This window comes from Epinephelus moara, chromosome 21, assembly GCF_006386435.1.
Source record: "Epinephelus moara isolate mb chromosome 21, YSFRI_EMoa_1.0, whole genome shotgun sequence".
In the NCBI taxonomy this organism is placed as follows: Eukaryota; Metazoa; Chordata; class Actinopteri; order Perciformes; family Serranidae; genus Epinephelus; species Epinephelus moara.
Window position 1 is genome coordinate 20,253,959 of NC_065526.1, and position 26,729 is coordinate 20,280,687.

The following is a 26,729-nucleotide window of genomic DNA, read 5'->3' on the forward strand; positions in this document are numbered from 1 at the left end:
TTCTTGCAGATCATCAGTATTAAACTGAGACTGTGTCATAACCAGTGAAAAACTCCTTGTAGTTGCTTTAAATATACTGTGTAATAAACCCCATTACATCAGTTTAAACACAAACTGGCCCAGAGTCTGAGCTCCGAGTTAAAACAGAGATTTGACAGATAACTTACCGGCTCACCAGGGTCTCCGCGGGGCCCAGGATAACCCTAAAACAGACATAAACGTTCAGAATATACACATTTACTCTGAGCAAAGTGTGTCAAACATGACATGCATTAACACTCACCTGGAAACCAGGACAGCCTGCGGTACCATTTCCTGGCGCACCATCTACTCCCTGAAATTAACAGAGCGATACACACTTACAGATCCGTCTGCATACACAAGCCTCATGGCAGGGAAAATGATGGATGGCACACATCTGTCCCCCCCCCCCGCTCTCTGTCTCCCACGCTCACCCTCTCCCCCATCTGGCCTCTGTCTCCCGGAGCTCCTTTGATTCCTCTCGGTCCTTTGGGTCCCTGAGAGATGAAACAGATGATGAGATTAGAAACATATGAAATGGGACATGTGTTTGTTGAAAACTTTTGGATGTTGTGAGGACATTGTTGTGTGTGTGTGTGTGTGTGTGTGTGTGTGTGTGTGAACAAAAAAACCCTGAAATTCAGCGGTTTATGTAACAATAATTTATTACAATCTGTTACAGGTTAATGTTGGCTGATTTCCTGGATCGTGTGATAATGTGTGTAATATTTACGATAATGATAATAGCAGATTTTTGATTGGAGTTCAGTGAACAGGACATTTTTCTGGGTTTTGGAGTTAAATCTGTGGTGTCACAGTTGGAGCTGTAAAGTTAGTGCTGGGGGCTTAAATCATAAAGGAATACTATGCTTGATGTTTTGTTAATGTAAAGCACATTGAGTTTCTTTGTAACAAAATGTGCTCTATAAATAAAGCTGCCTTGCCTTATTTCACCCCCAAATGATCCTTTGTGTATCAGTCACTCCACCAGTGTTGCGTTGAATTTGTGTGGAGAACTTTGTTTTGTTCTCACAGGCCTCTATGGGGAACGAGGAATCCAAAAACTGAGAACATTCTTAAAGAACTGAAGTAAAAGGGGACTGCGTTTAACATCAGCAAAACTATATCAAAACATCTGTTAACACATCTTGGGCAGGACAACCATAGTGCACTAGGGCTCAAGATACATCAGAGCAAGTCCAAGTGTGGATGAGGAGAGATACATGCACACCCCACAGATTCAGGAGATTGCTAGACGGGAAGCCCACCACAGTTCTAGTGATCTCTCAGGGTGCTTTCAGGCCTAGAGTTGTCTTACTTTGGTCCGAATCAGGGACTAATTTTGTTACAGATTTGCATAATTGCCAAGAGTTGATTCGTGTTCTCACGGCAGCATTTATAGCCAGACCAGATCAAATGCCTCGGGCAAGAAAGCTGCTCTTGATAGGTCAGAATTTACATGCTGGAAAAATCCAGGAAGAAACAAACAGAACAAAACGTTGAAGAAGAGTACACTTGCAAGATAAATGTGACACTTTCTAATGTCACAATGGAGGGACAACTATGCAGGCTGATTTTAGCGCTGCTCATCGTGGACTATATTGCTGTCATTGTTCATTTTAGGCAAACCATACAGTTTGAAAACGAGGCGTGACCACCTCTTAGAGAAGGTCTCGGTCTGGTTGTTTTGGTGCGTACCCAGGAGTGATTGCTGTGTTCACACCTGCCCAAATGAACTGCACCTAGGGGGCAAATGCACTTGGGTTTGATTGAACCACACCAAACAGGGCCGGTGTGAAAGCACCCGTAGTGCCTGCAGCTACCCAAGGACACATCCAAGACACCTCCAGTGCCACTCCAGTAAGCCCACCCCAACCAATTAAGGTAAAAGTCAAGTGGCCCAAGATGGGTGACACCAAGGGTGTTTTTTGACGTAGTGTGGAATCTGATGACTAAAATCGAAATAAGAGTGCAAAAGAGGAAAAGTGCAGTTCGAATGTTGGGAGAGGCAGCAGAAAGAGTCTCTTGTTGGCTCTGGCATAAGAGGGAGGACATTTGCTGGAAGCCTGGGGGAGAGGGGTGGTGACCTGGCCACCACTGCAGGCCCACTAACTGAAGAGTGTTGTGGTTAGGGAGTTGGGTACCACCTGGTGACCTCTCCTCTTGACCAAGGCTACATCTACTGGATATAGACGTGCCAGAGCTGTACATCTGTCCCATGGACAACAGGCCTACACACAAACAGCGCCTGGAAGATCAGCTCTGCACTCAGGATTTTAGGTCTGTAGGCTTTGATACCGTGCTTCTTAAGGTTGCTTAGCAACCTCAGACGCAACCAGCCACAGTGCTCTGTGCTAGCGATGCTAAGAGTAGCATCAAGCACCTGACCTCACGTTTTCCAAGCAGTTAAAGACGTGGCATGTGTACGGCCCCTAAATAAAGTTTTGTTGTTGTTAAATGTGGACCCCATTGACTTCAATCCATCACAAATTTTCTCAGTTTTCGGATTCTTCATTCATTGTGGATGCATGCAAGAAAAACAAAGTTTTCTTCATAAATCTGATGTAACACAGGGTGAGTAACTGACATACAAATTGTCATTTGGGAGGGGAAGTGTTCCTTTAAAGCTCCTGAAAACGCAGCTTCAAATCTTTAGTAACTGCTATAACATTAAAAAGCATAAATCAGTGGTTCCCAACTGGTTCAGCCACAGGGTCCAGATTTTGCCTTGGTCATTAGTTCAAGGTCCACACAGTTTAATCATTCAGGGTTAGGGTTACTTGCATTTGGCCATGTCGTCGAGCTAGTTTGTTGTCTTTGTGAAGCAGCTGTCTGTTAGTCACTCAGTCTACAGCAGGAGACAGCACCAACAACAGCTGTGCCGAAAATTTGCCGTACTTCAAATTAAAGTGTGTTTTTTAAAAACTTGACATGTTTGCGAGGACCCGTGACCCACTTTTGAACCATGACCCACCAGTTGGGAACCCCTGGCGTAAATCATAGTTTAAAAACAACTTTTGGTATAATTTCTCATAAGTTTAACTTAAACATTGTCATTACTAAATAAGACACTAATAAATTAAAAGGTATTTTTATCAACTGTTAAGAGCTCTTTTGTACTTTACTTAATTAAGTATTTGAATGTAGGATATTTACTTGTAACAGAGTATCTTCACACTGTTGTACTGCTAAAACATTTGAGTACTTCTTCCACCACTGGATTTAATTAACAGTGACCAAACGACCCACATTTCTAAATCCTGATTGGTGCATGTGACATCACCTTTTCCCAATTTTGCCCCGCCCACTTGAAACACTAATAGTAAGAGTCTGATTGAGTAAATATGGTTTAAGTTTAAATGTATGCATATAAATAGTCCATGTGTGTGTGTGGCCTGTTGGACTCACTTCTGGTCCAGGTGGTCCTTCATCTCCTCTGTAGCCAGGAGACCCGGCTCTGCCAGGCTCGCCCTGGAAAACAACAACAGCGTTAATGACACCGTTAAAACACTTTGCAGACAAAAACAACCACATAAAGCAAACAGAAAAAAACTGGCCTCAGACTGTGACACCATTATGAACCAACACGACCTACAACACAGAGGCAAAGTTTTTTTAAGACTATTTTTTTCATACTTCTATACTAATAAACTGCTGTGCTTGGTGATAACTTTAAAATAAAGATACCCAGCGAGCACCAACTGGGATATGAACGTTGATTTCCGGTTGAAAACAGACTGATATTCAGTCTGAGCGTCTCAGATCTTGTTTCACCCTCTTTTCGAACAGCTACAATGCAGTTACAGCATCAATGTGTCACAAAAACAAATTAAATTATGATGACAATTTGTTAAGCTGTATGTTAAAAGAGAGATAATACTGCAGGTATTTCTCCAAATTCATACTGCACTGGTCAAAACTGAACGTTTTTTCACAGACTATTTGAAGACAATGATTAAACAGTTACATTTAAACCCTATTTCATCAGGATTTGCAATATTGAGTGTCAACTTAAAAATCTGGATGTGATTTCTTAGTCAGGCTATTAATCTGCACACTGTACAGGATGAAAAATCTCATTACTTCAAATCACAGTGAAATATTGTCTAAATGTGAACGTTTAATCAACTTAATTAAATAGTTTGTGAAAAAACTTTTACTTTTGAGCTGGAGCTGGCTAATAGGAAGATACTATATTGTTATCGAGATATGAGACTATATATCGTCTTAGATTTTGGAGATAGTTGTATCGTGATGTGGCATAAATGGTGTTTTTTCCCTTGTTTTAATGGCTGTGTTACAGTTACTGTAAGTGATGCAAATGTATCAACTCACCAGACATTTCTATCAGTTTAATGCTTGCCTTAACCCACTTATCCATATTATTGATGATTACTGATCAAAAATGTCATTGTGTTCAAATTTCTGGAAAAAAAATAAGCAGTCATCCCTACAACTTTGTCGCATCAGAGACGGTATTTGGTTTGGTTTTGTCTCCTAGTACGAGCATTGATGAAGTGCTTCTGAAGAGATTTAAAAACTATCGAGATATATATCTTGTCTTGAGATATAGCCTAAAAATATTGTGATAGAATTTTCAGCCCTATTTTGAACCAAAAAAAGTCTTTTCACTGGTGACCATGTCGTTTTTTTTTGCAATGGAAAAATTTCCGCTGGATATGACAATGGTTATTGTCAGCATTCAACAGCTTCAGCTCCCGTTGAGTCTTTGGCATCAGCAGAATGTTAAAATTTGATGGCTGGTGAAACAGAGGCCTGAAATTGTCTCAACCTAAAGAGATATTTAATACGAGGCTGAAAATAAGTTTATTACTGCCCCCTGATTTACTGTTTCAAGGACTGTTGGACCACCCACAGTAACCACACCCAACAGTGATGTCACTGTGTCCTGGAGTACACCTGCACATAACTCAGGTATGTGATTTTCCCAGATTAACCCAGATTTCCTCATAAATTTGACCCATGTGAATCATGTAGAAATCCGCCCCAAAAAACCCGAAAACAGAACTCTTTCCAAACCTCCCAAGCGGTCTAATTTACACACTGTATCTTGTGCATTTTACACAGAATTTATAGAAATGGAAAACAAGGCGCTGTTGTAGTTAACAGAAGTGTTAGATTTTGGTTTGGCCCTATTTTCTGGCAAACAACAGCTGGACCCAGCTGCTACGTGCAGCACCTCAGTCCTGTCCTTACAGTGAAGTCACACTGTGGAAATGGAACAAATCATCTTAACCAGGGTTCCTGCAGCTTGAGGTGAGTTAGATTTCAGACATTTTAAGAGTTTTTAGTGCCACTGGGATTGAAAATAAAGACCAAATTTATAACTAGAACAAAAGGAAGAAAAACATGAACATTTCAAAACTTTTAATGACTTTTCAAGGACCTATAATATATTTTTTTTAAATTTTGGAAAAGCATGTACTTCACTGTGTCTGCTGCACTTGACGGCCTGGTTACGGTGCTTTTCTACACACACACATACAGAAGAGTCTCGCTTCTTGTAACAAACACCGCCACGCTACATCAAATATATACATAACATCTAAAAGCAGAAGGCTTGGCCGGTATAAGTCATGGAAAATGAGAACCGTGTAAGTTTTCCATTTGTTGTTGATTAGCCTCACTTGACTTTACACATCCTTCGATGCTACTATTGCGCATCCCAGTATCGATGTTGCAACGATATATTGTGACTTACTTAAAGTTACTTAAAAAAATGTTACATGACATTAAAGGTTTTCCCCAGATTACTGTACCAATTAATTTCAACAAAAGTCCACAAGTTTTCCAAAACCTTCAATGACTTTTACAAATTCCATGACTTCTCCAGGTTTTCCATGACTGCGACAACCCTTGTATAAGGTTAGGAAACTTTGGCCAAAATGTTTATTCTAACATAAAACATTTTTTTTACATGTCAGAGATGAGGGGAGACCAAAACTAGGAAATACCTGCCGTTTGATGGCATGTATTCTTGGCTATTTTGTGTTTCTCAGCCTGTGTGTGGGATTCCACTGCCTTGATTCCCATCATGCAGGGTTTCAATTTTTTGTTGTTGTTGCATAAAAATACACTAGCCCTGTATGCATTGCCTTGTACTGGTGTCAGCCATGCTGCAAAATCTTGGTTAAATAGCCCATTTTGGTTGATTTGCAACTCCCGGTGTCATCCAGGGTTCAGTGACAGCTTGTGAGCAGTGTGGATCCTCTGCTCTAAATATCACAGCCAGAAAAAAAATATGAGTGTTGTTGTTTTCTACGGCGGAGTATTGGGGCCATATTGAAGAATTTTTTTTTTTGGAGATTACGAGAATAAAGTCATAATATTACGAGAATAAAGTTGTCCCGAGAAAAAGTCATAATATTACGAGAATGAAGTCGTAATATTACGAGAATAAAGTCGTAACTGAGAAAAAGTCACAATATTACGAGAATAAAGTCGTAATATTACAAGAAAAAACTCGTAATATTAATGTGTGTGTCGAGGCAACACACCTGAGACAAAGAGCAGCTGCCACAAGCAGGTTCATCCTCTGACCCATTCTGTTTGTTGTTGGTTATTTCCTTAAATACTACGACTTTATTCTTGTAATATTAGGAATTTTTTTCCCTCATTAAATTACAGCTTTATTCTCGTAATATTACAAGTTTTTTCTTGTAATATTATGACTTTATTCTCAAATCTCCCAAAAAATTTTTCTTCAATGTGGCCCTAATACTCCGTCGTAGTTTCCGCTATCCTGATCTGTGAGATGTTAATGCAAGAGGCATTCAGTTAATTATTTAAGAAAAATAGATGTCACCAATTATTTTGAGATTTTACAATGCAATGATTGACCAAAAAAGGATAAATAAAATAAATAAAATTAAATAATAAATAAATATATAAAATAAAATAAAATAAATAAATTAACATAAAATTAATTTATTTAAAAAAATAATAAAATCTACTACTACTAATCTACCTACTTTGAAAGTCTTAGCATTTTAGTTTTTGAGAAATTAACATATTTTAATACCAGTAAAGACCTTATTTTTAGATGAATAAATTCAATGCCTTTTAAGGACTTTTTAAGGATCTGCAGGAACCCTGTTAATGTATTGATGAGGATGTAAATGGGAAACTTTTAGAGTTCAGGAGGCTATTTTTTTAAACATTTGTTTAAGGCTAACTGCCCATGTTTTCAGTGTCTGATAATCAGAATTAAATCAAAACAGGATCCATCTATGTGGATGTGCATTGTTGAATGAATATTTTTGCATAAATCTAAGAGTGGTCTTTAATTTTATGTTAACGTTAAACAAAAACACTGTAACCATTAAGTGCTCTGTACATGTAATACAGTCTGTGGTTTGTTTAATGTGTGCAGATGATGTGCGGCACATTACCGCATGTACAGTTTTTCCCTGAGTGTATGAGGTCGGCCCTACATGTCAGTTATTCCATGTTTTCTGTACTGTTCACTTCTTTACGGTTGGTTCAGCTCTGGTGAGGAGAGGAGGCGCAGCAGAAAAGCACAAAAGAGCCATTGAAAGTTCTGACATCACGGAGGTTACCACAACTAATGCTTGTAACGTATTATTATTATTACACTGCCTGGTGCCTTATTAAGAAAACCATACTGAGGCTTTGGCTCAGGCCGACGGAGAGAAGAACTGAGTCAGAGGGGAAAGAGTGAGTGTCAATGTTCCCGGGAGGAGAGAAAAAATGAGAATGAGAGAGGGGAGACGGGGGAGTGGGCAGCACTCTGGGGCGGCAGCCAGGTTCGCCTCTGTTTAAGCTCCTGCCCAACACACTCCCCCGCAACATGAAATATCGATGCACAAGTGCAGCACGCATGCGCACACTCCTCCTCTCCGACTGGAAAGAAAAGGATGCTGCCAGGGAGGAAAGTGGGTGGTTCGCACTTGGGGCTGAAACTCTACACAACAGGCTAACGAACAGTGGTACTGTAGCTCCTGTGTGAGTGTGTGTGATTATATTTGAGTGTGTCTTACAGGTTCTCCGTTGGGGCCAGTTGAGCCCTCCCTCCCCTGCTCTCCACGGGGTCCTGGATCTCCCTGGCAAGGAAAAGAACAAACGTATGAAGCTAAAGACGTTCAAGACAGTAACAATAGACAAGAGAAGCAGACAGAGCCAAGTTTTAAACAAAGTTAGATCAGCAGCAGTTCACGGGGAATGACTTTATGAAAACAGTATTCCATTAAGGCCGCTGTGGTTGCGGCTGATTCAACTGTCAAACAGAATTTCCCATGAAGGAGGAGGTGCTGAAATCAGACAGACCCCGAGAGACTTCTCATCATCCTTATCATCACTTACCGGCTCTCCTCTTGGACCTCTGTTTCCGCGGGAACCTTGCTCACCCTTCTCTCCAAGTTGTCCCTACAAGGGATTTTAAAGATGTCAACACATATTTTGGCAGCTGTCACACATTAACACTCATTTAAAGTCAATATTAATCGTACTTACTCCCTCGCCGCGATCTCCATCCAGTCCTGGTGTGCCCTAAAACACACACACACACACACACACACACACACACACACAACAGGATATTAGATGAGACAATAAAGATTGCAAACTTTCTGGCGTTGTCAGGACTTTCATCGCTTACATCATCACCGCGTTCTCCTTTGTCCCCGTTGTTTCCGCGAGGACCCCGCTCACCCTGTCAAACACAAACAAAACATGTCATATTTCTTGCTTCGTGTGATCCACTTTGTGCTTTGTCATCGCGCTCTTTGCGCTGATTTACCTGAGGTCCCAGTGGGCCGTAGTTTCCAGGCCTTCCTGGATCACCGTCATTTCCGGGATCTCCCTGAAACAAGCACACAATGTGTTATTACAGAACACAGAGAGGTGATTCGAAATCTTCAAGAGCACAAGTGTTTTTGTCTTAACTTGGAGCTATGGCGCTTCGCTAGTAGCAACCAGCAACAGAGGTTTGTTGTTTATGTACTGTCAGTGTTGGAGATGCTTCCATCAGGACGGAGGAACAGCAAACGAGACAACAACGTAGGAGGTTGTAATATAGTACCATTAAGCTGAGGTAGCGTTGTAGATGGTGGTGGTCTGTGAGGCCATAAAATACATCCCGACATGTGGATGGAGAACTATTGTTCCGCCATTATTTAAATTTCTTTGTGCTCTCCTATGGTCATATTTTGCTTGAACTACACCACACTGCCTCCACGATCTCTGGTGGTACTGCTCCGTTTCATCTGTATCCGTAAGCTTTCAGGAAACGTGCACAAATATGGGCAGAATGAATGCAGAATACAGACAGAGGGCTCCATCCATCTCTGTCTCCCTATCTAACATTAACCATACATTAACCACGTTTATACTTTCTGTATGTATGCGAATAGATGTGTCCATTTCAAATATTGTTACCCTCACTGTCCTCCTGTGACCCACAGGATGGGACAAAACGTTTTTGGGAGCAGGCAGCAGGGGAATCATAATAACAATATTGAGCTTACAATGTGAAGTCAGCAGCTACTAGTTTGCTTTCACAGTGCATAGAAAAAAATATATGCTTGTATGTGTGAACACACATGTTGTTTTATGTTAGGCATGTGAAGTAAAGTGGATCGTTTGTTAAGATAATAATATCATGATCGTGATGCTACGTCCCATTATCCCTTTATGTGTTAGCATCGAGCTAACAGACTAATCACTAGTTATTTGACACATGGTTGTAGCAGTCAGAATTAGAATAATTTTTTTTTACAAAGTTGGTTTTCACTTGTAGGGAATTTGCCTTGGTGTTTGGTGCACACAGTCAACATATTACTGCAACAGGCAAAAACATTACAATAAAAAAAATAAAATACTAAAATACATGTACAATATAGCTGTTATGATAGGAGTTATCTTAGCATTATGCTATACTAATAAAATGTGCTTTGTTTTTATACAGAAATATTCGGTACTAACACTATTTTCTTTATAATTTTAAAACACAACACGGGACTAGGATGGGACAGGAATGAAAATCCACTCCACTCACCCTCTACAGTGTAGGAGATATGGATCTTGTGTTGTGTTGTGATGTATTTGTTTTGGACTACTGCCTGTGCAGCAAATAGACCCTGTTCTTTGAATCTTACTTTTTCTCCTTTCTGTCCGTAAGGACCAGGGTCTCCCTTTGGTCCAGAGTCTCCCTGCATGCCCTGGAAGCAGAAAACACAGAGACAGTCTCAGTACATGATCACAAGCAGCTGAAGCCACAACACTCAATCTCTGAGGCCGCTGTGTATGTGCGCACATGTATGCGTGTGTTTGTTTACAGTGTGACTTTATGGCTTCATTTAAACAATCTGACAGCAGAGAATGTAAACGCAGCAGTGATTAAGAACCAAGGGCCTCGGTCTGCTGCAGGCGGATCCAGACGCATGGCGCGATGTTGGTCAGGGCCCCACTGAGGGTGGTATTCCTAAATATGCAACTGTGGCTAATGGCTAATGTGTAAACAATGTAGCTGAGCCTCAGGCTGATACGGAAATGGCCTGTCGGAGCGTGTGTATCTGATAAACGGGGTTTAAAGGGATAGTTGGGATTTTTTTGGAGTGGGGTCGTATGGGATACTCATATATACTGATATTATCTATAGAAGATGTCAGTCAGCACATCCCCAGTTTGGAGAAGCAGGCAGGAGTACTGACACAGAAGCTAAGCAATGTACTGCTGTGGATGGGGGTAGCAGCAAAACATATGTTAGCTATCTTAAAGAAAGGCCTACCTAATAAAAATCAATATCAGTCTAAGTGGATGCTACATTGAGAATATTTCCACCGCTCCATCTTGCTGTCAGAAAGCCCTTCCCTTTCCTGTTCAGTCTCCCTCTGCACAACTTCTTCTGTATACTCTGGTTCAAAAAGGCCCAGACACACTAAACCAACATCAAAGAACTAAGCGGCAAAGGCTGACTGTTGCGTTGCCTGTATCTAGGCCAAAAAGTTGCACTTGACCACAGTGCAAAGCCAACGGCCAACTTGTGCATACGTTCTGTGCCTGTGTTAGAGGAAATAACGCTCCATACCCGCAGGCGGTGGTCTGTATTTGTCATCAAAAAAGGGAAATCGGAACACTGACAAAATGGATTCAAGATGCTAGTTAGCCTGTTAGCACATTATTAACACAACCCAATGTTAAAAGAACAAATTATATTTATTGTGCGCAGGCTAACAATACCACAAACCATTACGCACCATTTCTGCTAAAGAGGTGAATGGCTAAAAAAAATAATCCTGCACACTTATTCCACGCCACATAAGTTTAATAAAGCCAACGTTTCGATCCTAATTGGATCTTCACCACGTCAAATGAATTGACCTGATCATTTTGACCTGACAAAGGTTACTTACTTTTTTCCTCATGTACACTGTTTTTTGCTCACCTTGCACCTATGTTATGTGCGTAGAATTATTCTCTCTCATCTAAAACAAGTTCGTTGTGATCTCACTCCCCCATTACTTTAGCCCTTTGTTTACTTTCCTCACTTCCGTTTCTCTTCTCGTGCGCTGTGCTGAACTGCAATTTAGAGTGATTTCATTCACTGATGGGCTAAGCCAGCTCCGACGCTAATCTATCATGCTGGACTGGCTGACAAAAAGTCAACAAGGGCTGACAAATGCCAACGGTGTGGGACACACCGCAAAAACTAGGGCGACAGACGCTCACTGACGACCTGATTGTTGGCTTGGTGAGTCAGGGCCCTGACAGATATCCTCCTGTTGCCACAGAGAATAGCATTTTGCCATCACTGTCATTATCACTGTTTTTTTAATTTGTTGTCTCTTCAAAAAACCACCGAACATCTGATCCAAACACGATATAATACAGTGCACAGCACATTTGTGCTTATGGGCAGCTCCTCCTGGGGGGATCCTAAGGCGTTCAATGACCAGATGAGATATGTAATCCCTCCAGCATGTTCTGGGTCTGCCCCGGGGCCTCCTACCAGTGGGACGTGCCTGGAACACCTCTAATGGGAGGCGCCCAGGAGGCATCCTGATCAGATGCTCGAACCACCTCAACTGATCCCTTTTGACACGAAGGAGCAGCAGCTCTACTCCAAGCTCCCTCTGAATGTCCGAGCTGTCAGACATCATACAACCCCAGTTGTAAAAATCCAAACTATCCCTTTAAGTCACCAAAATAGCAAGAAAGTGTGTGTGTCCTAACATCTGCTGCAGTTCTCAAACCTGATGTCATCGTCAGCGTGTGTTAGCCTCTAATGACCGGTTCCCATCTGGTTGTGATTCAATCTGTCTGTAACATGTGACTTTAATGTCAAGGCTGGAATGCAAGACCCCCCTCAACAGTGGGATTATTCTGAGATTGAGATATAGGACTCACGTCTGATCCGGGAGATCCTTTACAGCCGGGAAGACCGGGGAAACCATCTTCACCCTGAAGAGGAAAACCAGAGGAACAGTATCTTCAAGCAACTTTATCAACACAACAAGAGACAGACAGCCAGAGAGCCAGGGATGTGTTGTTTGGATGTTCGGGTCTGTCACTCACCTTGCGTCCATCGATTCCATCATTTCCTCTTTGACCTTTGTCTCCCTGTGAATCAGCGAAAGATAAAGAACGAAAGAATAATGTAGATTTCAGAACAATCACAGAAACAAGAGCATCCAGCTGAAGATCAGACAGCTGTTAGATGAGCTCACCTTGTAGCCTTTGTGTCCTCTGTCACCCTGCAGGAAACACACACACACAGCGTTAGCCCATAATGTCCGTAACTTACACAGCAAAGCAATGCTTAAACTTTGACTGAATCTTGTTTATGTGTTTGTGCGCTTTGACAGTACCTTCTCTCCTCTGCCTCCACGGTCTCCCTGCAAACAGAAACACATCAGAGTTATCATCATGACAAGCAGCGAAGGGATCAGTGAGGAGGGTGAGAGTCTGACCTGGAGTCAGTGATCAACAGCAGCTAAACAACATGGAAAATTACAAATACCTTCAGGGTTAGGAATGTTTCCTTGAACAAACTTCCTGTTGTCAGTCGGGTTGCAGCGATAAACCCGTTCAAAGGTATACCGTGATATGAAAAATGACCGTAATCACACCATGTGCATTTGCTTATCCACAATATTAGGGAGGAAAAAAAATGGACGAAGAATCTCACCTTTATTTTAGTTATTTTCAAAGGGGAGACTTTTTACATAAACCTCCATTAACAAAATGGTTTCAAGTTTCAATTATAGTAATAATACGTTTGTTCAATCACAACTAACCTTTACGTTTTCGTTCTTTAAAGGGTCGTTCTGACTGATAATAATTATAATTCTGTAATACCGTGAAACCATGATATTTTCTGAGACGTTATCGTAGCGTGAAAACCTCAGAATGTTGCAACCCTACCTGTCAGTTTGTTTCTTGTTCATGAACATTAATGTGAAGCTAAGAAGGAGGATAAGGGCCATCACTAGGAAACGGCTGCAGTGGTGATGCATGGATCCGATTTCTCTGAGTTAGAGACCCGTACCTGCATGGACGTTTCACTTCCCCTCTACTGGTCTCTGTAGGATATAGTGCTCTTATATTATACACTGTAGTGATGTATGAGAGTTTTCTTTGACTTCGATGATTACGGAGGCTTCTTTCAGAACGTTTCCCTGCATGCAGAAACATCACTGCAGCAAATATCATGGAGCATTTCAGCAAGGAAACTAAAAACTGTAGTTAGAAACTTGACAGAAGAAAAGAACTAAAGTTTTAGCTTCAGAAATAATCAGTGAAGTTACGCTGCTTTTCTTGTGCATAAATGCATACAGCGTCTCTCTTAATGGGGACGAATTCATAGTTTCTGCTGAGTGATCACTGCATGAACTTATTATCATGAATAAGTGATGATGTGGTAAAATATTACACTGAATAACACTGAAGCAGGCTGGTTTGAAATAGATTAACTTATATTCTTCTTTCGTTCTTTATTAGTAAAATGAAAATGGCAACAGGTATTTATTATTTAACCACCTGCAATTTTTCTTTTTAATTTAGTTTAGTTTCCAGAGCTGGTTTGCTCATTTCAGTTCAGATTTTATTGTTTAAAAATGTTAAGTTATAATTAAGTGTTTATTAGTTTCAGTATGACTTTTAGTTGTTTTTTTTTAAATTATAATATGAGAGGTATGTTTCAGTGGCAAGACTGAAGAAATTGAGAACAGTTATAACATTTCAAACAGGCACTTTATGAAGGCAGCTGACTCACAGCCATGCAGACGTCTCTCTATAAACATTTGCACTAATGCCTCCTCACACTGGCTGTGTTTACAGATTTAACTAAATCTAAAACTAAAATTAAAGAGATCTCCTGGTTATATTTTTGTAGTTTAATTTAGTTTTGCAAGCACATAATATTGTTTCAAATTTTGATTCTTATTTTAGTTTTTAACACCTAGTTTTAGTTTTAAATTTAGTTTTAGTGAACTGTAGTAACTTTGCCTGCAACCCATCCGCTATCACTCAGAATGTTAATTTTTATCAGGGCCAGCCCTCGACTTTTGAGTTTTTTGGTTTGCCCCCCCCTGTTGTAAAAAATAAGCAAGTAAAGACTAAAGTGGAACCCATCAGTAGCAACACTATCTTTAAATTATTTGTGTATGACCCTAAACTCTATGAACGATGATTTTAAACCGACCTGTTATTTATTTCAACATTCTCACTCCGACCTCGTCACATATGGGCGTTTGGTCATGGACTTTCCACCGTGAGATATGATGTTCAAGGTACCCTTGGTGCGTTGGTTGTCGATGTACCAGGACGCCGTATCAAGTTCTGCCTGTTACCGTACATGCATTGTCTGTTTTCAAAATACACTTCTGTTTTGACAGGATATGTACAGTTTGCATACAGTCTCTTTCAAAATAAAAGCACTGCGCCGGTACATTGCCAATTGAAGTTTTTTTTTCATTCAACAACAAACGCACATGGTTACATTTCGCTAACACTTGCACATGGTTAGGTCTGGGAAAAAATAACAGGGTTTGGCTTTACAGTCTTATGGGCAGCGAACATCACCGGGATGAAAGTCAATGATTGTTGACGCTTGAGGCCACTGACCAAGCAGCGGTTTTCGACGATTTCGGAGTGAGACCGGGTTGTTTATCTAACATAAGTCATGGGCTGCAGGGCTGGTAACCTGCTGAAGACTAGCCTGGAGATACTTCACCCAGTTTTGTTCTTGGCTCATTCATTAACCCTTAAAAAAATGATGTTCCACGGACAGCTGTTTGCATGATCCTGTATACACGTATATCGATCTAAAATAGAAGCATAATAGCTACAAGCTTCAATCCTTTCGCAGCAGTAAGCTAAGGATTCTGTCTTCCCCATCATCACGTCATTTACCTTATGTTACCTTATCTTAAATGCAGTGCAAACGGAACATTTCGCCGCAATTACGCAGGTATTTATCCAGAAATTTCCCCGTAATGGCTGCATAATCCTGTAGGCTTATATGCTGAGCTAAAATAAAAACCACAATAACTACAACATTTGTTCTTTTTGCAACGTTAAGCTAAGGCTTTCAATACTTTTCAAATGATCATGGTTTATTGACTTTAAGACTTTGGGTATATAAAGCTTTTAAAGATACTCGAAGAAATGACATCAAAATAAATAAAAATACCAATGTAAGCATTGGAGGATCATTTCTATTGCCAGGTTAATTTTGGTTAACTTATCATACCTAAAACAACCGCAAAATCTGTTTTTTTATAACCACAGAATCCTTGGATTGCTCATTTTGTAGAAGACAGTAGATTTCTTACTTATTGTCTACCTAAAGTGTCCATTGCGCCCGTCTCTAACCTTTTTGTTTTCTCACTGTTTATTGGCAAAAATCTGTAAGTGTTGTCAGTTTTTGTTTAGGAAGTTAATTGGTGAGGCCGGCTCTGATTTTTATGACCTGATCCTCGACGCATTCAGATATAGCTGTGATCCATGCATCACCAGGCTGCATACAAACCCTCCAACAAAGCAGGACTGCACTGTAACTGTCACTGAAGTAAAGCACATGAAGAAACTGACCTTCAAAATAAACAACATGTAAAAGACTGGACAAAATGGCTACACATGTTTCTGTAAGATGTAACCTATTCCATATGTCACTGACAGACATTGTTCCTCTTCTGTATCGCTCACGTGAACTGATTCATTAAGTGCACTCTACCTTCATTCCACTGTAACCAACGGGACCAGGATCTCCGATACTGCCCTGTAACACAGAGACAGAAGTATTACATCTGAGTGACACTTCATCAAACCAAAACATGTGATGATGTCCTTTTGGGTGCATGTTTGTATGTTGGTGTTGGCGTGGGTGGAGGAGGACGATGGTGGCGGTCACCTACCATGTCGCCAACATCTCCTTTCTCTCCTGGCATCCCTGGTCTTCCTGTTTCTCCCTGTACGAGGGCAAAAAAATAAAGATGAGATCATGTAGAGTTTGTGCATTTTGCCCGACAATCATCTCTAGCGCAACTGAATACAAGGGTTGTTTTCATATCATATCATCACACCTTAGCGCCTTTGTCTCCGTCTGGTCCTTTAGGCCCTCCTGGAGCCTGCAGACAAAACACAAAAAGTGAGACAATTGCTCTACAAACAAAGCTGAAGAAGAATTTATGATGGGAATAAGATAATAAACGGCGTACTTACATGGCAGTCGAAAGAGCAACACTGCAGAAAAGAAAAAAGAAAGATGATGAGCACCTTGAGGAAGGAAAAATGTCTCTGCATATGTAGACGATTATTGGCTATTCTTGACCAATAGAGTGATAGTTAATTTGTCGTCAAGGAGGAAATTCATAGCACAAACAAGTAAGACAAACAGAATGCACATCACAGACACATAGGACATAAAGAGTTAATACACAAGAGACAAAAACATGGTGTTTGTTGCATTTTAAATGTATTCTGATTGGCTGCTACCTCGGCCAGGTCTCTCTTGTGAAAGAGATTTTCAATCTCAATGGGACTTACTAGTTAAATAAAGGTTAAATAAAATAAAATAAAACACCACAGACTGAATTTCAGATCAGGGGAAGGTTACTTGGAGCTTAAAGCTCCTGATGAAACTGGCCCTTCTCCACATGGGTAGTCTGAACCTGCATCCAGAGGGAAGGGGGATAAAGATTGGTGGAGCGGATGATTTGAGTTGTGAATGATTGTGAGTGGTTTGCTGATCAGGGATGAGGTGACACAATCAGATAGTTTGGGGGGACATATGAGTCTAAATATCTAAATCTAAGGAGACATGGCCCATGTTTCCAGGTCGGATCACAAGCAACACTTTAGCTATCGGATGACAGTTGCTGATCAAAATATTAGTGATTACAAAGGGGTTACATTCATTCTTTTCAGTAAAAAGTTTCTATGTAGAATAAAACATTCATTCTGTTGCTTTGCATCTTATTGCAGAGCAGGAAAGTCTTCTTTTGGCATATTTACAGATGACACGAGTCAGCAGAGTGGTGGGGGCAAATCTGAGTGCAACACCATTAATGGTAGGATGGTTTACAAGGAGCAGCTGTCTCTACGTCTAAACAGGCTGCATTCATTTGGCAGTATGTGCTCAAATTTTGAATGCTGATTTTTGTCCGTTTATCCATCTTGTTTGAATGGAGTGGCGCAGGAATGAGTCCTAAAACCTGGAGATGAGTTAGCATTTTAGCTCTCACGATTCCTTTGTCTGGAAGTCATGTGGGTTTTTTTGGTTAGAGGACTCATATAACACAAGCTTAGAGATTTAAATGTCAGTAAATGCACACTTGTGAATTTTGCTGTATGTGTGGCTAAATGAGACTACAGAACGTCATCACGTTGAGCATGGCTCAGTGTGGTGGTGACGTTAAAATCATGCGACTGTGATGTAGTTTGTTTGTTGCCTAACATTAGCTTTTTGCTTTGTTGATTGCACTGATGCTTCAGAAATCAGAAGTGTTCATTTGTAAAAATTATCTTGCTGAACAAAGCATGTTAGTACCATAAACTTTTGTTTGCCACAAAGCTTATTTTGTGCAATAACTAATGATCTGTAACCTATTACATTCCAACAGCAACCTCCCAACACTCACAACATGTCCAATATTTAGGATATAACTGCAGTGATTTTGTTGGAGATATAAAAGTGAGCTGATCTTGAAAATCACTGCGATCTCAGTTTGCTCATTTCAGCTTCTTGTCGCTGTCGTGCCTGACCCCCCTTGTTTCCTGAGTATGGGAGAGTTCAGCAGAATTTACACGGCAAAGGAGAGCAGCTGTAACAAGACTTAATACTGAGACATCCTCACTACATTCAGCTAAGATTGATTGCACTAAATACACAGCTCTAGTGGCCACAAAGAAGAAAAGTCTGTTTGGTCGAGAAATCCGGTTTGTAAACATTTTAAAGCCACGACACTTAGCCAGTATAATCTGTCTTGATTCAAGTTGCATCAGCAAAAACTGAACATAAACAGTTTTGCTGTTGGAATGTTTCAGTTAATACAAACACATCTGTTCACACATGTTGTCCCACGGCTCGAAATGAGAGCAGATCCAGTCTTTTGGATCTGCAGTACACTTTCTGCAGGTTCATACAGTTACTGTGTACCTTAGTGCACCTTGTATTCAGGATTACATAATCAGATTACACAAAATTAGCAACTGTAATCAGCCCAAATTACACACAAAAATCTGTGTAATTAGACTGTAGTTACATTGTTAGGGATAACTTGATTAGATTTTTGATTATGTTTTTAAATATGGAAAAAAAGACGCTTTCCACTCCTGGTAATATCGCCATTTTGCTGATTATGCAAAGTGCATTTTATTTGCAATTAAAGTGTTTTTCCCTTCATCCAAACCAAATTTCTCCCAAGGGAGACCAATAAAGTAAACTTAACCTTAACCTTAAAGTGTTCTGAGATATCTATTTATTTATTTACTTATTAATTTAACTAAATTTTACCAGAAATATTCCCACTGGGATTCAAATCTCTTTCGCCAGGGAGTCCAGACAGCAGCAGAAAAAGTTTCACATAAAAGACCAAACAGACTAAAAACACAGCAGCAGCAAAATAAATTAATTAATTAAAAAAATATTTAAAAAACAAAACAAAACAAAAAACAAAAAAAACAACAGACTTAAAACCAACAGCCAATTTACAGCAGACAACTGCATTAATAGCATTCAATAGCTGGACATGTACATTCAGTGGTTAAATTCAGTTTTTCAGTACTGTTTTAAATGCTAAAATGCAAAAACTCAATGTTAACTTATTGTCTATCTACCAGTGTATTTGAGTTTTATGAGTGGGAAAATGATGGTAATAAACTAAAACTAAAATAGTCCTTAATCCTGTTTTCATAATCTCCCATGTTAATAATTTAATGTAGTTTAAGATGACTCTGTAGCTGACACCAAGATAAAGGAGCAAAAACGTTACTTTCACCAAAGACAGTGCAGGTTTGAGGAATGTCGCACATTCATTGCACCAAATATATATAAAAAAAGAAAATTTGTGGATAAAAAATAAACAATATTTGTGGAACTCAAATGTTTGTACCTGTGTCCATTTTTTTAGTATAAGGTGCAATATTTTCGATGTTTGATGCTGAAGAAATCCGAAAGGCTGTATGACGTAGTTATCCGTGGTCAGTGTATGACATATATTAGATGGTGGTCAGCACGCCACCAGTTTAGAGAAGCAGGCTGGAATCCGACACAGAAGCTAGGCAAATTGTGCCTGAAATTTGGAGTATTTTCACCCCTTTGTCTTACTGTCAGACAGCCTGTTTCACGAATTCAGGTCCCCATCTTTGCTCTCGTCAAAGCCACCAGACTCCATTAAGAAAAACAGTAATTTTAGCTCAGGAGCTGCTGGTCTACCACTGCTTTGATGAGCTAGTTTGTGTGTGTTACTGTGTGACTGTGGTGAATCCAAACTAACCCTCTAAAATGTTAAAGTCACACAATAACACAAACTAACTCACTGATCAAGGCAGCGGTAGACCAGCAGCTCCTGTGTTCAGCAATGTTAAATCACTGTTTTTCTCAATGGAGTCTGGCTTTGAAGAGAACGATATAACGGCTTCATTTTCCTGTTAGAAATCATTGTCTGCTATTCAGGTAAAGCAGTGAAAATATTCTAAATAATGTACACCTAAACTGATACTGACTATTTTTGGTAAGACTTTTTTTAGGTGGCTAAAATTCATTAAGTTTCCAGCTCCCTTCACAGCAGTATATCGCTTAGCTTCGGTGTCGTACTCCAGCAGGTCCTCTTCTATAGAGTCTGCATGTTGTTTTTACAGTAGCCCAGAACAGACAAGCCAAAGTCTACTCTAAATAGGGGCTTTTTTGTTTTTATGTAGACTACTGTAGTTCTCCTACATGCAATCTGCAACCTCACTGGTAAGGGCTATTTAAACCCGACATACAGGACCTTTAAATGTAAATGCAGTTAGCACATGCACAGACACATGCAAAAAAAAAAAAATCCTTTCAGAAATATCTTACCGCATCCTTCGTCGCGTTTGTCTGGAAAAAAGAAGGGAAGAAAACAGACAGTTAGCTAATAAATCAACAATGTTAAATTGTGTTTACACAGAGGAGAGGAGAGGAGAGGAGAGGAGAGGAGAGGAGAGGAGACATACGATCATGTCAATGATGGTGCGAATGGTTTCCGTCTTGGTGGATCGGGCGTCGTCTGCAGCAGTGAAGTTCTGTCTGTAGGTCTGGTCTGTGGCAATGAGTGAAAGTCTGGTGTCCTGGTGACAGACAGAATGCATCATCATCATCATCAAAGCATCATCATCATCACATGGCAGCAGCCATACAAAAATTCATTTGATTTTACTGAGCAGTATTTGAGAAATTTTAAAGGGAACATCAGCTCAAATGACAGTTTAACATTCACAGTTTCCTCATATTTATTTAGAATAATCCCCCTCTGATCTCACTGGGTGGGAGACAATAATTGTGCGATGCGGCTTATTGTAAAATTTCATGTTACATTCTGTTTAAATATGGGTTGTTTATAATTAATTAATTAATAATTCAACAAGTTACGCTCTAAGTTATGTTGGTGTATGGTGTTTGGTCTTCGAGCACCTGCCCCTCTGAGGGTCTCTGCACAGCTCTGATAAATACAACTGCCTGTGTGTGTTTTGTACCGCCTGGTCAGGTGAGATGGCGACTGCGAACACTTTGACTCCATGTTGCCTGGCTTCATTCGCAGCTTCCTGCACACCTCCACATGGCTCTTTGTAACCAGTGATAGGATGACCATCAGTCACCACCACAATGTACTTGTTCTCATGGTAGTGGGAGCCCCTGCATGCAGACAGACACACAAACACACATGATGTCGCTCTCCTTATGACTTAATCTGCTGAAAAGTTTGTGTGTGTGTGTGTGTGTGTGTGTTATTATTACGCAATGAGCAGCTCAGCGAGGCCCCTCTTGATGGCGCAGTCGGTATATGTGCCCTTGCCAATGTAGTCGATTTTCTTGACGGCGGCCTTCATGTCATTGCGTTTAGTCCTCATGTCGCTCAGCTCGAACACAAGTTTGATATCGTCACTGTAGTGCAGAGCTCCTGAGTTCCACGTCAGGGTGCGGTCACATCGGTGGCGCCTGAATGAATACAGGTGTTAGGTAGAGTAATCAAAACACACAACATTAATATAATATAATATATATAATATTCCATAAACACGGAATCATCTCAAGATATGTGTACGTAAACATGAAGCCACTGAAAACGCTGTAGTACATATGCAAGGCCTGTGAGTGGTGCTGCAACAGACTCAATCTTTAACTCACAAAGATGACACTGTTTGGATCTGTGGGAGGCGAGATCTAAAAACACACTTGTAATTACCGCTTATCGCCACAGGTGCCGCCAAAGACAACAAAACAGAGATCTTCGAGATTGTAACTTTTAAGGTATGCTATGCAGGATTTCCCCTAAAAAGAAGACTCATCTCAATCATCACTTACAACCGACTGTCAGTGTGTGGGGATGTAATTTTCTGCAGAGACTCTGTGACTAGTTACTGGTTGCAGTTGCTAGTCAGTGTGCTGTGCAGTGTACTTCTGAGGATGTTTTGGTCCTCCTTAGCATTGTTAGCTTGTTTACTACATTACATGAATGCCGCTGTCACACATCCCGCTGAGCCCTGTTCAAACTTTAAAGCTTTATATGGAAAAAACGAATTGTCAAAATTCATATTAAATGGCCGAATCTGATTTGACTGACATAATCGGGTACAACCGACAGTAACCAACAATCCTGCATAGTGTACCTTTAAGTACGGCTTTGAAGTCGTTGTCATACTTCGACTCCGCTGCACTCCAGAGGCAAATACTGTAAATATTTAAATCTTTATAAATATTTATAAATTCTAAAAAGGCAGCTTGAGTTAGTTTCTTTGCAGATTCCAATTTTACACACAAAATCTGTGATGACTGAGTAAAAATTGATTTATAAGTGTAGATTAGAGTAACTATCAGTACATAAACAGAATAAAACAATATAATAATAGTGTCATAACATCAGGACATTGACGAGCAGTTCTGCAGCGTCATGGAAAGTAACTTAACACCAGGCTGAAAAACAGTTTCACTGCTGTCTGTGGTCAAAAGTTTCAATCAGTGATGGGCGTGGTTGAGCGTAGTGATGTCACGGTGTCCCAGAATACACCCGTACATCAGTGTAGCAAGGTGAGAAGTTACTCTTTAAGATTTTAAATGCATTGCTTGTAACAGAGCATTTTTCCACCGTGCTATTGCTTCTTTTATAACTAAAAGATCTGAATGCTTCTTCCATAATTGCAGGTGTGTGTGTGTGTGTGTCTTACATGTCCTTGAGTTCATCTATGAAGTCATTGGTGAATGTTTTGATCTGGTCGATATAAAAGCTGGGAGGTTTCTGTCTGAGGGCGACACTCTCAGATGTATCCAGCACAAAGAAAAGGTCAACAGGACAGTCTGCTCACAAAACAAACAAACAAACAAACAAACAAACAAACAAGGCTGTCAGTACATATCATCCACTCAACAACCATAAAGCTAACAAAGAGTTTATGAACCAATAAATCTAAAATGCATTTGCAGCACAGGCATCACTGCTGCAGCGCTGGAGGCCTGCATGATGCTACCTGGAGCACGCTGCGTCACACTGAGGCTGATCTACCTGATCTGTCCAGGTAGACAGGCCTGTACTCACAACATTGTGCTCTGCATATACACCTGTACTATTTCACTTCAGCATGGAGGCAGGCCTGATGTTCCATTACCTGCTTTGGTTCTTGTCTGCATTTATAACTTTGGCACCCACAGCACTGATAGATCTCAGTCTGCAGTACACCCAACGCTCACTATTCAGCCCAATAAGACAACCATAGGACCAAACTAAGGCCTGCTCATGTTGGGCTAGGCTACTGTCATATTCTGATCTTACTCTCAGTAGTTATTGCATCTGTGCTGCTCATTAGTAAGGCTCATACTTCGAGAACTATGCAACCCTGAGACACTGAACAGCTGGACCAGCTCTTGCAGCAAACATCCCTTCAGCATAAGACATGTCACATTCAAACCCAGCATCATAACGCCATAAAGAAGACAATAGAGCAGTTTCTTGGAAAGCACATGAATATATTTTCTGCAAACTTACCCGCAAACTTGCCTCCCAGCTGGTTCAGGTTTTGCGCTCCAGCCAGGAGAACGCACAACAGCGCGAGGAGACCTCTGAGAGTCTCCATGGCTAAACTTCAAAAAAACTAATAATTAAAAACACACACAACACCCCCAGAAACAAACACCGAACCTCTCCGGCCCCGAGCCCGACACCTCTAAACCGATTCGCCAAACTTTTCGTGATCCAGCGCTCCGTCGCAGTCTGTCCGAGGCGAAGACACAGAGCGCGCAGAGGAGGACCAGAGCGCACGGCACGGAGAGGGAGGAGGAGAATGGAGGAGGACGAGCTCAGGCGCGCGCTTTTTGAGGACGATGAGTAGACTAGAGCGCGCACCGGCCCAAAGTTTATACAAAATCCCAGATATGCCTGCTTCCTTAAAAGGTCCACAGGGACGTGGATACATGGGAATAAACAAAAAAGCTGCTGACTCTGAAGGAGGTTCCAACATGCACTGATTTGTTTGTCTCTGCAGGAAAGAGCGTCCCTGCAGAAACTGATCTTGGTTATGTGTTAATAAAATGAGAAAAAGCTTTGCAGCTTCTTTTCACTCATGCAGTTTGATTAGATCTGGAATTTGTGCAAAATCTACAAATGCAGCCGTGAATAGATGCACACTGGACTCATTTCATCAAACTTAATGAAAAGCAGCTGACACATCTTGGAAGCATTTTTATATTCTTTCTGTAGAAGTCTCTCATTTCCGTGGAATACGGGGGTGGGTGGGGTATGAATACATCTGGTTCATTTGACCTGACCTGAACATAAAAGCAGGAGGATGGGGAGGTGGTGGTGGGGGGGTGCTTTACTCATTTTTCCTGGGTAGCAGGAAGAGACACAGTGCCATCTAGTGCTCCTCCTGGGCAGATCTTGGAGAGGACTTTGGAAAGAGTTTTCGGGGTGCAGTGAGGCACTTCCATGGAAGGAGGCAGAGAAGTGTAGGCGGGAAGTGTACATTTGGCAAGGTGTTGATGGGGGTGGATGCACAGTTGCTGTGGACATACATGAGTGTGTGTGTGTGTGTGTGTGTGTGTGCTCAAAGTGTGGGAGTGAAGTGAAAGTCTGGCCTGGACTCAGAGTTTCCACTGAGATCACTGTTTCAGGGAGAAAAAGTTGTGTGGAGCAGGGAGGGAGGGAAGGAAAGGAAAGAAGGGAGGGAAGGAGGGATGCAGAGAAAGAAGGGGGGGTACATCTGGTAATGATCTGTGTTTATTAGCAAGCTCTCATAGTAAATCTGTTGGATTTTTGGCAGCTGTGTTTAAATTGTGATGCATGCATTTTGATGTCTCAATGCCTTCATCAGGGATCATTACTCTGTGAAATTCTCGAGAAAATCATTAGCGAAGCAGGAGGAGTGTTTTCGGTTTTCACAGTTACACTGGGAGACTTGGTTCGAAGGAAAGCACCTCTCATCTCGTTTGGGCCTTTTTACAAGAGGTGGGTCCAGGTCATTGTTTTACAAGTCACAAGTCTGGAGTCTTTGCGCTCCAGTCCCAGTTTAAGACAGGCAAGTCCAGAGATGAAACAGTATGAAAATTTCATGTCACGATTAATGTGACCAAAATTATTAGTTATCAGTAGGTTTGCAGTGATATATGAAAATTGACAGTTATCATACAGGGTGCACTGGCTTATCTACAATATTGACAAAAAAATGAAACTGGACAGAGAATCCATCCATCCATTTTCATCTGCTTATCTGGGGCCGGGTCGTGGGGCCAGCAGGCCAAGCAAAGTCTTGACTTTCTGTTTTTTGTGCAACTACAAAGTTGGAGGTCCATTTTGCAGACTGTTTTGTTTTTTTGTTGACCACAGCGTAGATTTTGTTCACAAACAAAATTATTTTTGGTATCAATTTTTTTCAACTGGTACTCAGTAACATAACGTTAGTTCTCCATGGTTCTATCCTGCAATGTAATTGGACAGGCTGTTCTTGTTCACTGTTCCTATGTGTACCTACGAAAAGTTATGCACCACAAATTTTATGTAACCCATTTAATCACGAGCGGGAAGGCTGCCATCACATGACCAATGCGCTGATGGGAGTAAAGAATAAAGTAGCACGAAGATGAAAAGTCCATGCGAGGGGGTAAGCAAACACAGGAACTTCCCCCAGGAGACCAGAGTTTGGGACTGAATGAAACCAAATTAACTTTGAGTTGTTTTTGGGGTACGTCGTTTCCATTTGTCTACTCCTAAACCTAATCTATGTAACTGTACATTAAGAACTAATGTCATCGTGGAGTGGTAATTTGTTAGATGTCATACAAACCATTGTATGAGGATACGTTGCATTGGACGGTGTCTGATTGGTTCAAACAAAGTTGAGAATTGTGAAAAAAGTGTTGACTGTTTGGGATTGAACAGCGCTAACGTTAGTTGATTCAGAAAATGAAGGCACACGAAAGAATTTGTGGCACACTTTTTAAATAAGATACATATAATTTTTTGGGCTGGGGGAAGATATCCAGTATTTTCAAGTCAAAAGACTCAAGTCCAAATTATGTCACAAGTCATCACTTGTTATTTTCAACCCGGTCTCACTCTGAAGTCATCGAAATCTGGCACTTGGGCGTTAGACATGGACGATAACAGCCTCCAACACTGGCATGATACACGATCGGTTGCCTTTAAAGTTTAATGGCACCAGCAGCGTCAGAGGGAAACACGGTGGGTGGATGGGTCCAAAAAACACAACTTTCACCCAGGAGAGGGATGTTTGTGTCCCATAGAATTTTAAAGACAAACCCTGTTCTTTTTTCCTAAACCTAACCACGTGCTTTTGTTGAAGGAATTAAAATGTCAATTTGCACTGTTGTACTGATGCAGTGCGTTTATTTCGGAAGACACTGTGTGTGAACGTTACATTTTACAAGTGTATCTTGAAAGAAGACAATGCATGCAACAGGCGGAACTTGATATGGTGTCCCAGAAAGTCAACAACCAACGCACCCAGGGTACCTTTCATGTCCAATCTGA

The 26,729-nt window shown here is 40.8% G+C and overlaps 1 protein-coding gene across 1 annotated transcript in view; it reads right to left on the bottom strand.

Moving 5' to 3' along the window:
• Positions 1-24,055, bottom strand: part of col6a1 (collagen, type VI, alpha 1) — a 48,215-nt gene extending 24,160 nt beyond the window's left edge. The window contains exons 1-24 of the mRNA XM_050075108.1: positions 23,730-24,055; positions 22,915-23,044; positions 21,488-21,688; positions 21,226-21,385; positions 20,707-20,820; positions 20,570-20,590; positions 16,726-16,746; positions 16,587-16,631; positions 16,419-16,472; positions 16,238-16,282; positions 12,870-12,896; positions 12,729-12,755; positions 12,577-12,621; positions 12,409-12,462; positions 10,158-10,220; positions 8,801-8,863; positions 8,660-8,713; positions 8,515-8,550; positions 8,365-8,427; positions 8,043-8,105; positions 3,430-3,492; positions 456-518; positions 284-334; positions 168-203 (exon numbers count right to left, since the gene is read on the bottom strand). Of these exons, the coding sequence (XP_049931065.1) occupies positions 168-203; positions 284-334; positions 456-518; positions 3,430-3,492; positions 8,043-8,105; positions 8,365-8,427; positions 8,515-8,550; positions 8,660-8,713; positions 8,801-8,863; positions 10,158-10,220; positions 12,409-12,462; positions 12,577-12,621; positions 12,729-12,755; positions 12,870-12,896; positions 16,238-16,282; positions 16,419-16,472; positions 16,587-16,631; positions 16,726-16,746; positions 20,570-20,590; positions 20,707-20,820; positions 21,226-21,385; positions 21,488-21,688; positions 22,915-23,044; positions 23,730-23,817 (1,587 nt within the window). The 5' untranslated portion in view covers positions 23,818-24,055. The remainder of the gene's footprint in view (positions 1-167; positions 204-283; positions 335-455; positions 519-3,429; positions 3,493-8,042; positions 8,106-8,364; positions 8,428-8,514; positions 8,551-8,659; positions 8,714-8,800; positions 8,864-10,157; positions 10,221-12,408; positions 12,463-12,576; positions 12,622-12,728; positions 12,756-12,869; positions 12,897-16,237; positions 16,283-16,418; positions 16,473-16,586; positions 16,632-16,725; positions 16,747-20,569; positions 20,591-20,706; positions 20,821-21,225; positions 21,386-21,487; positions 21,689-22,914; positions 23,045-23,729) is intronic.
• Positions 24,056-26,729: the final 2,674 nt, after the last annotated feature.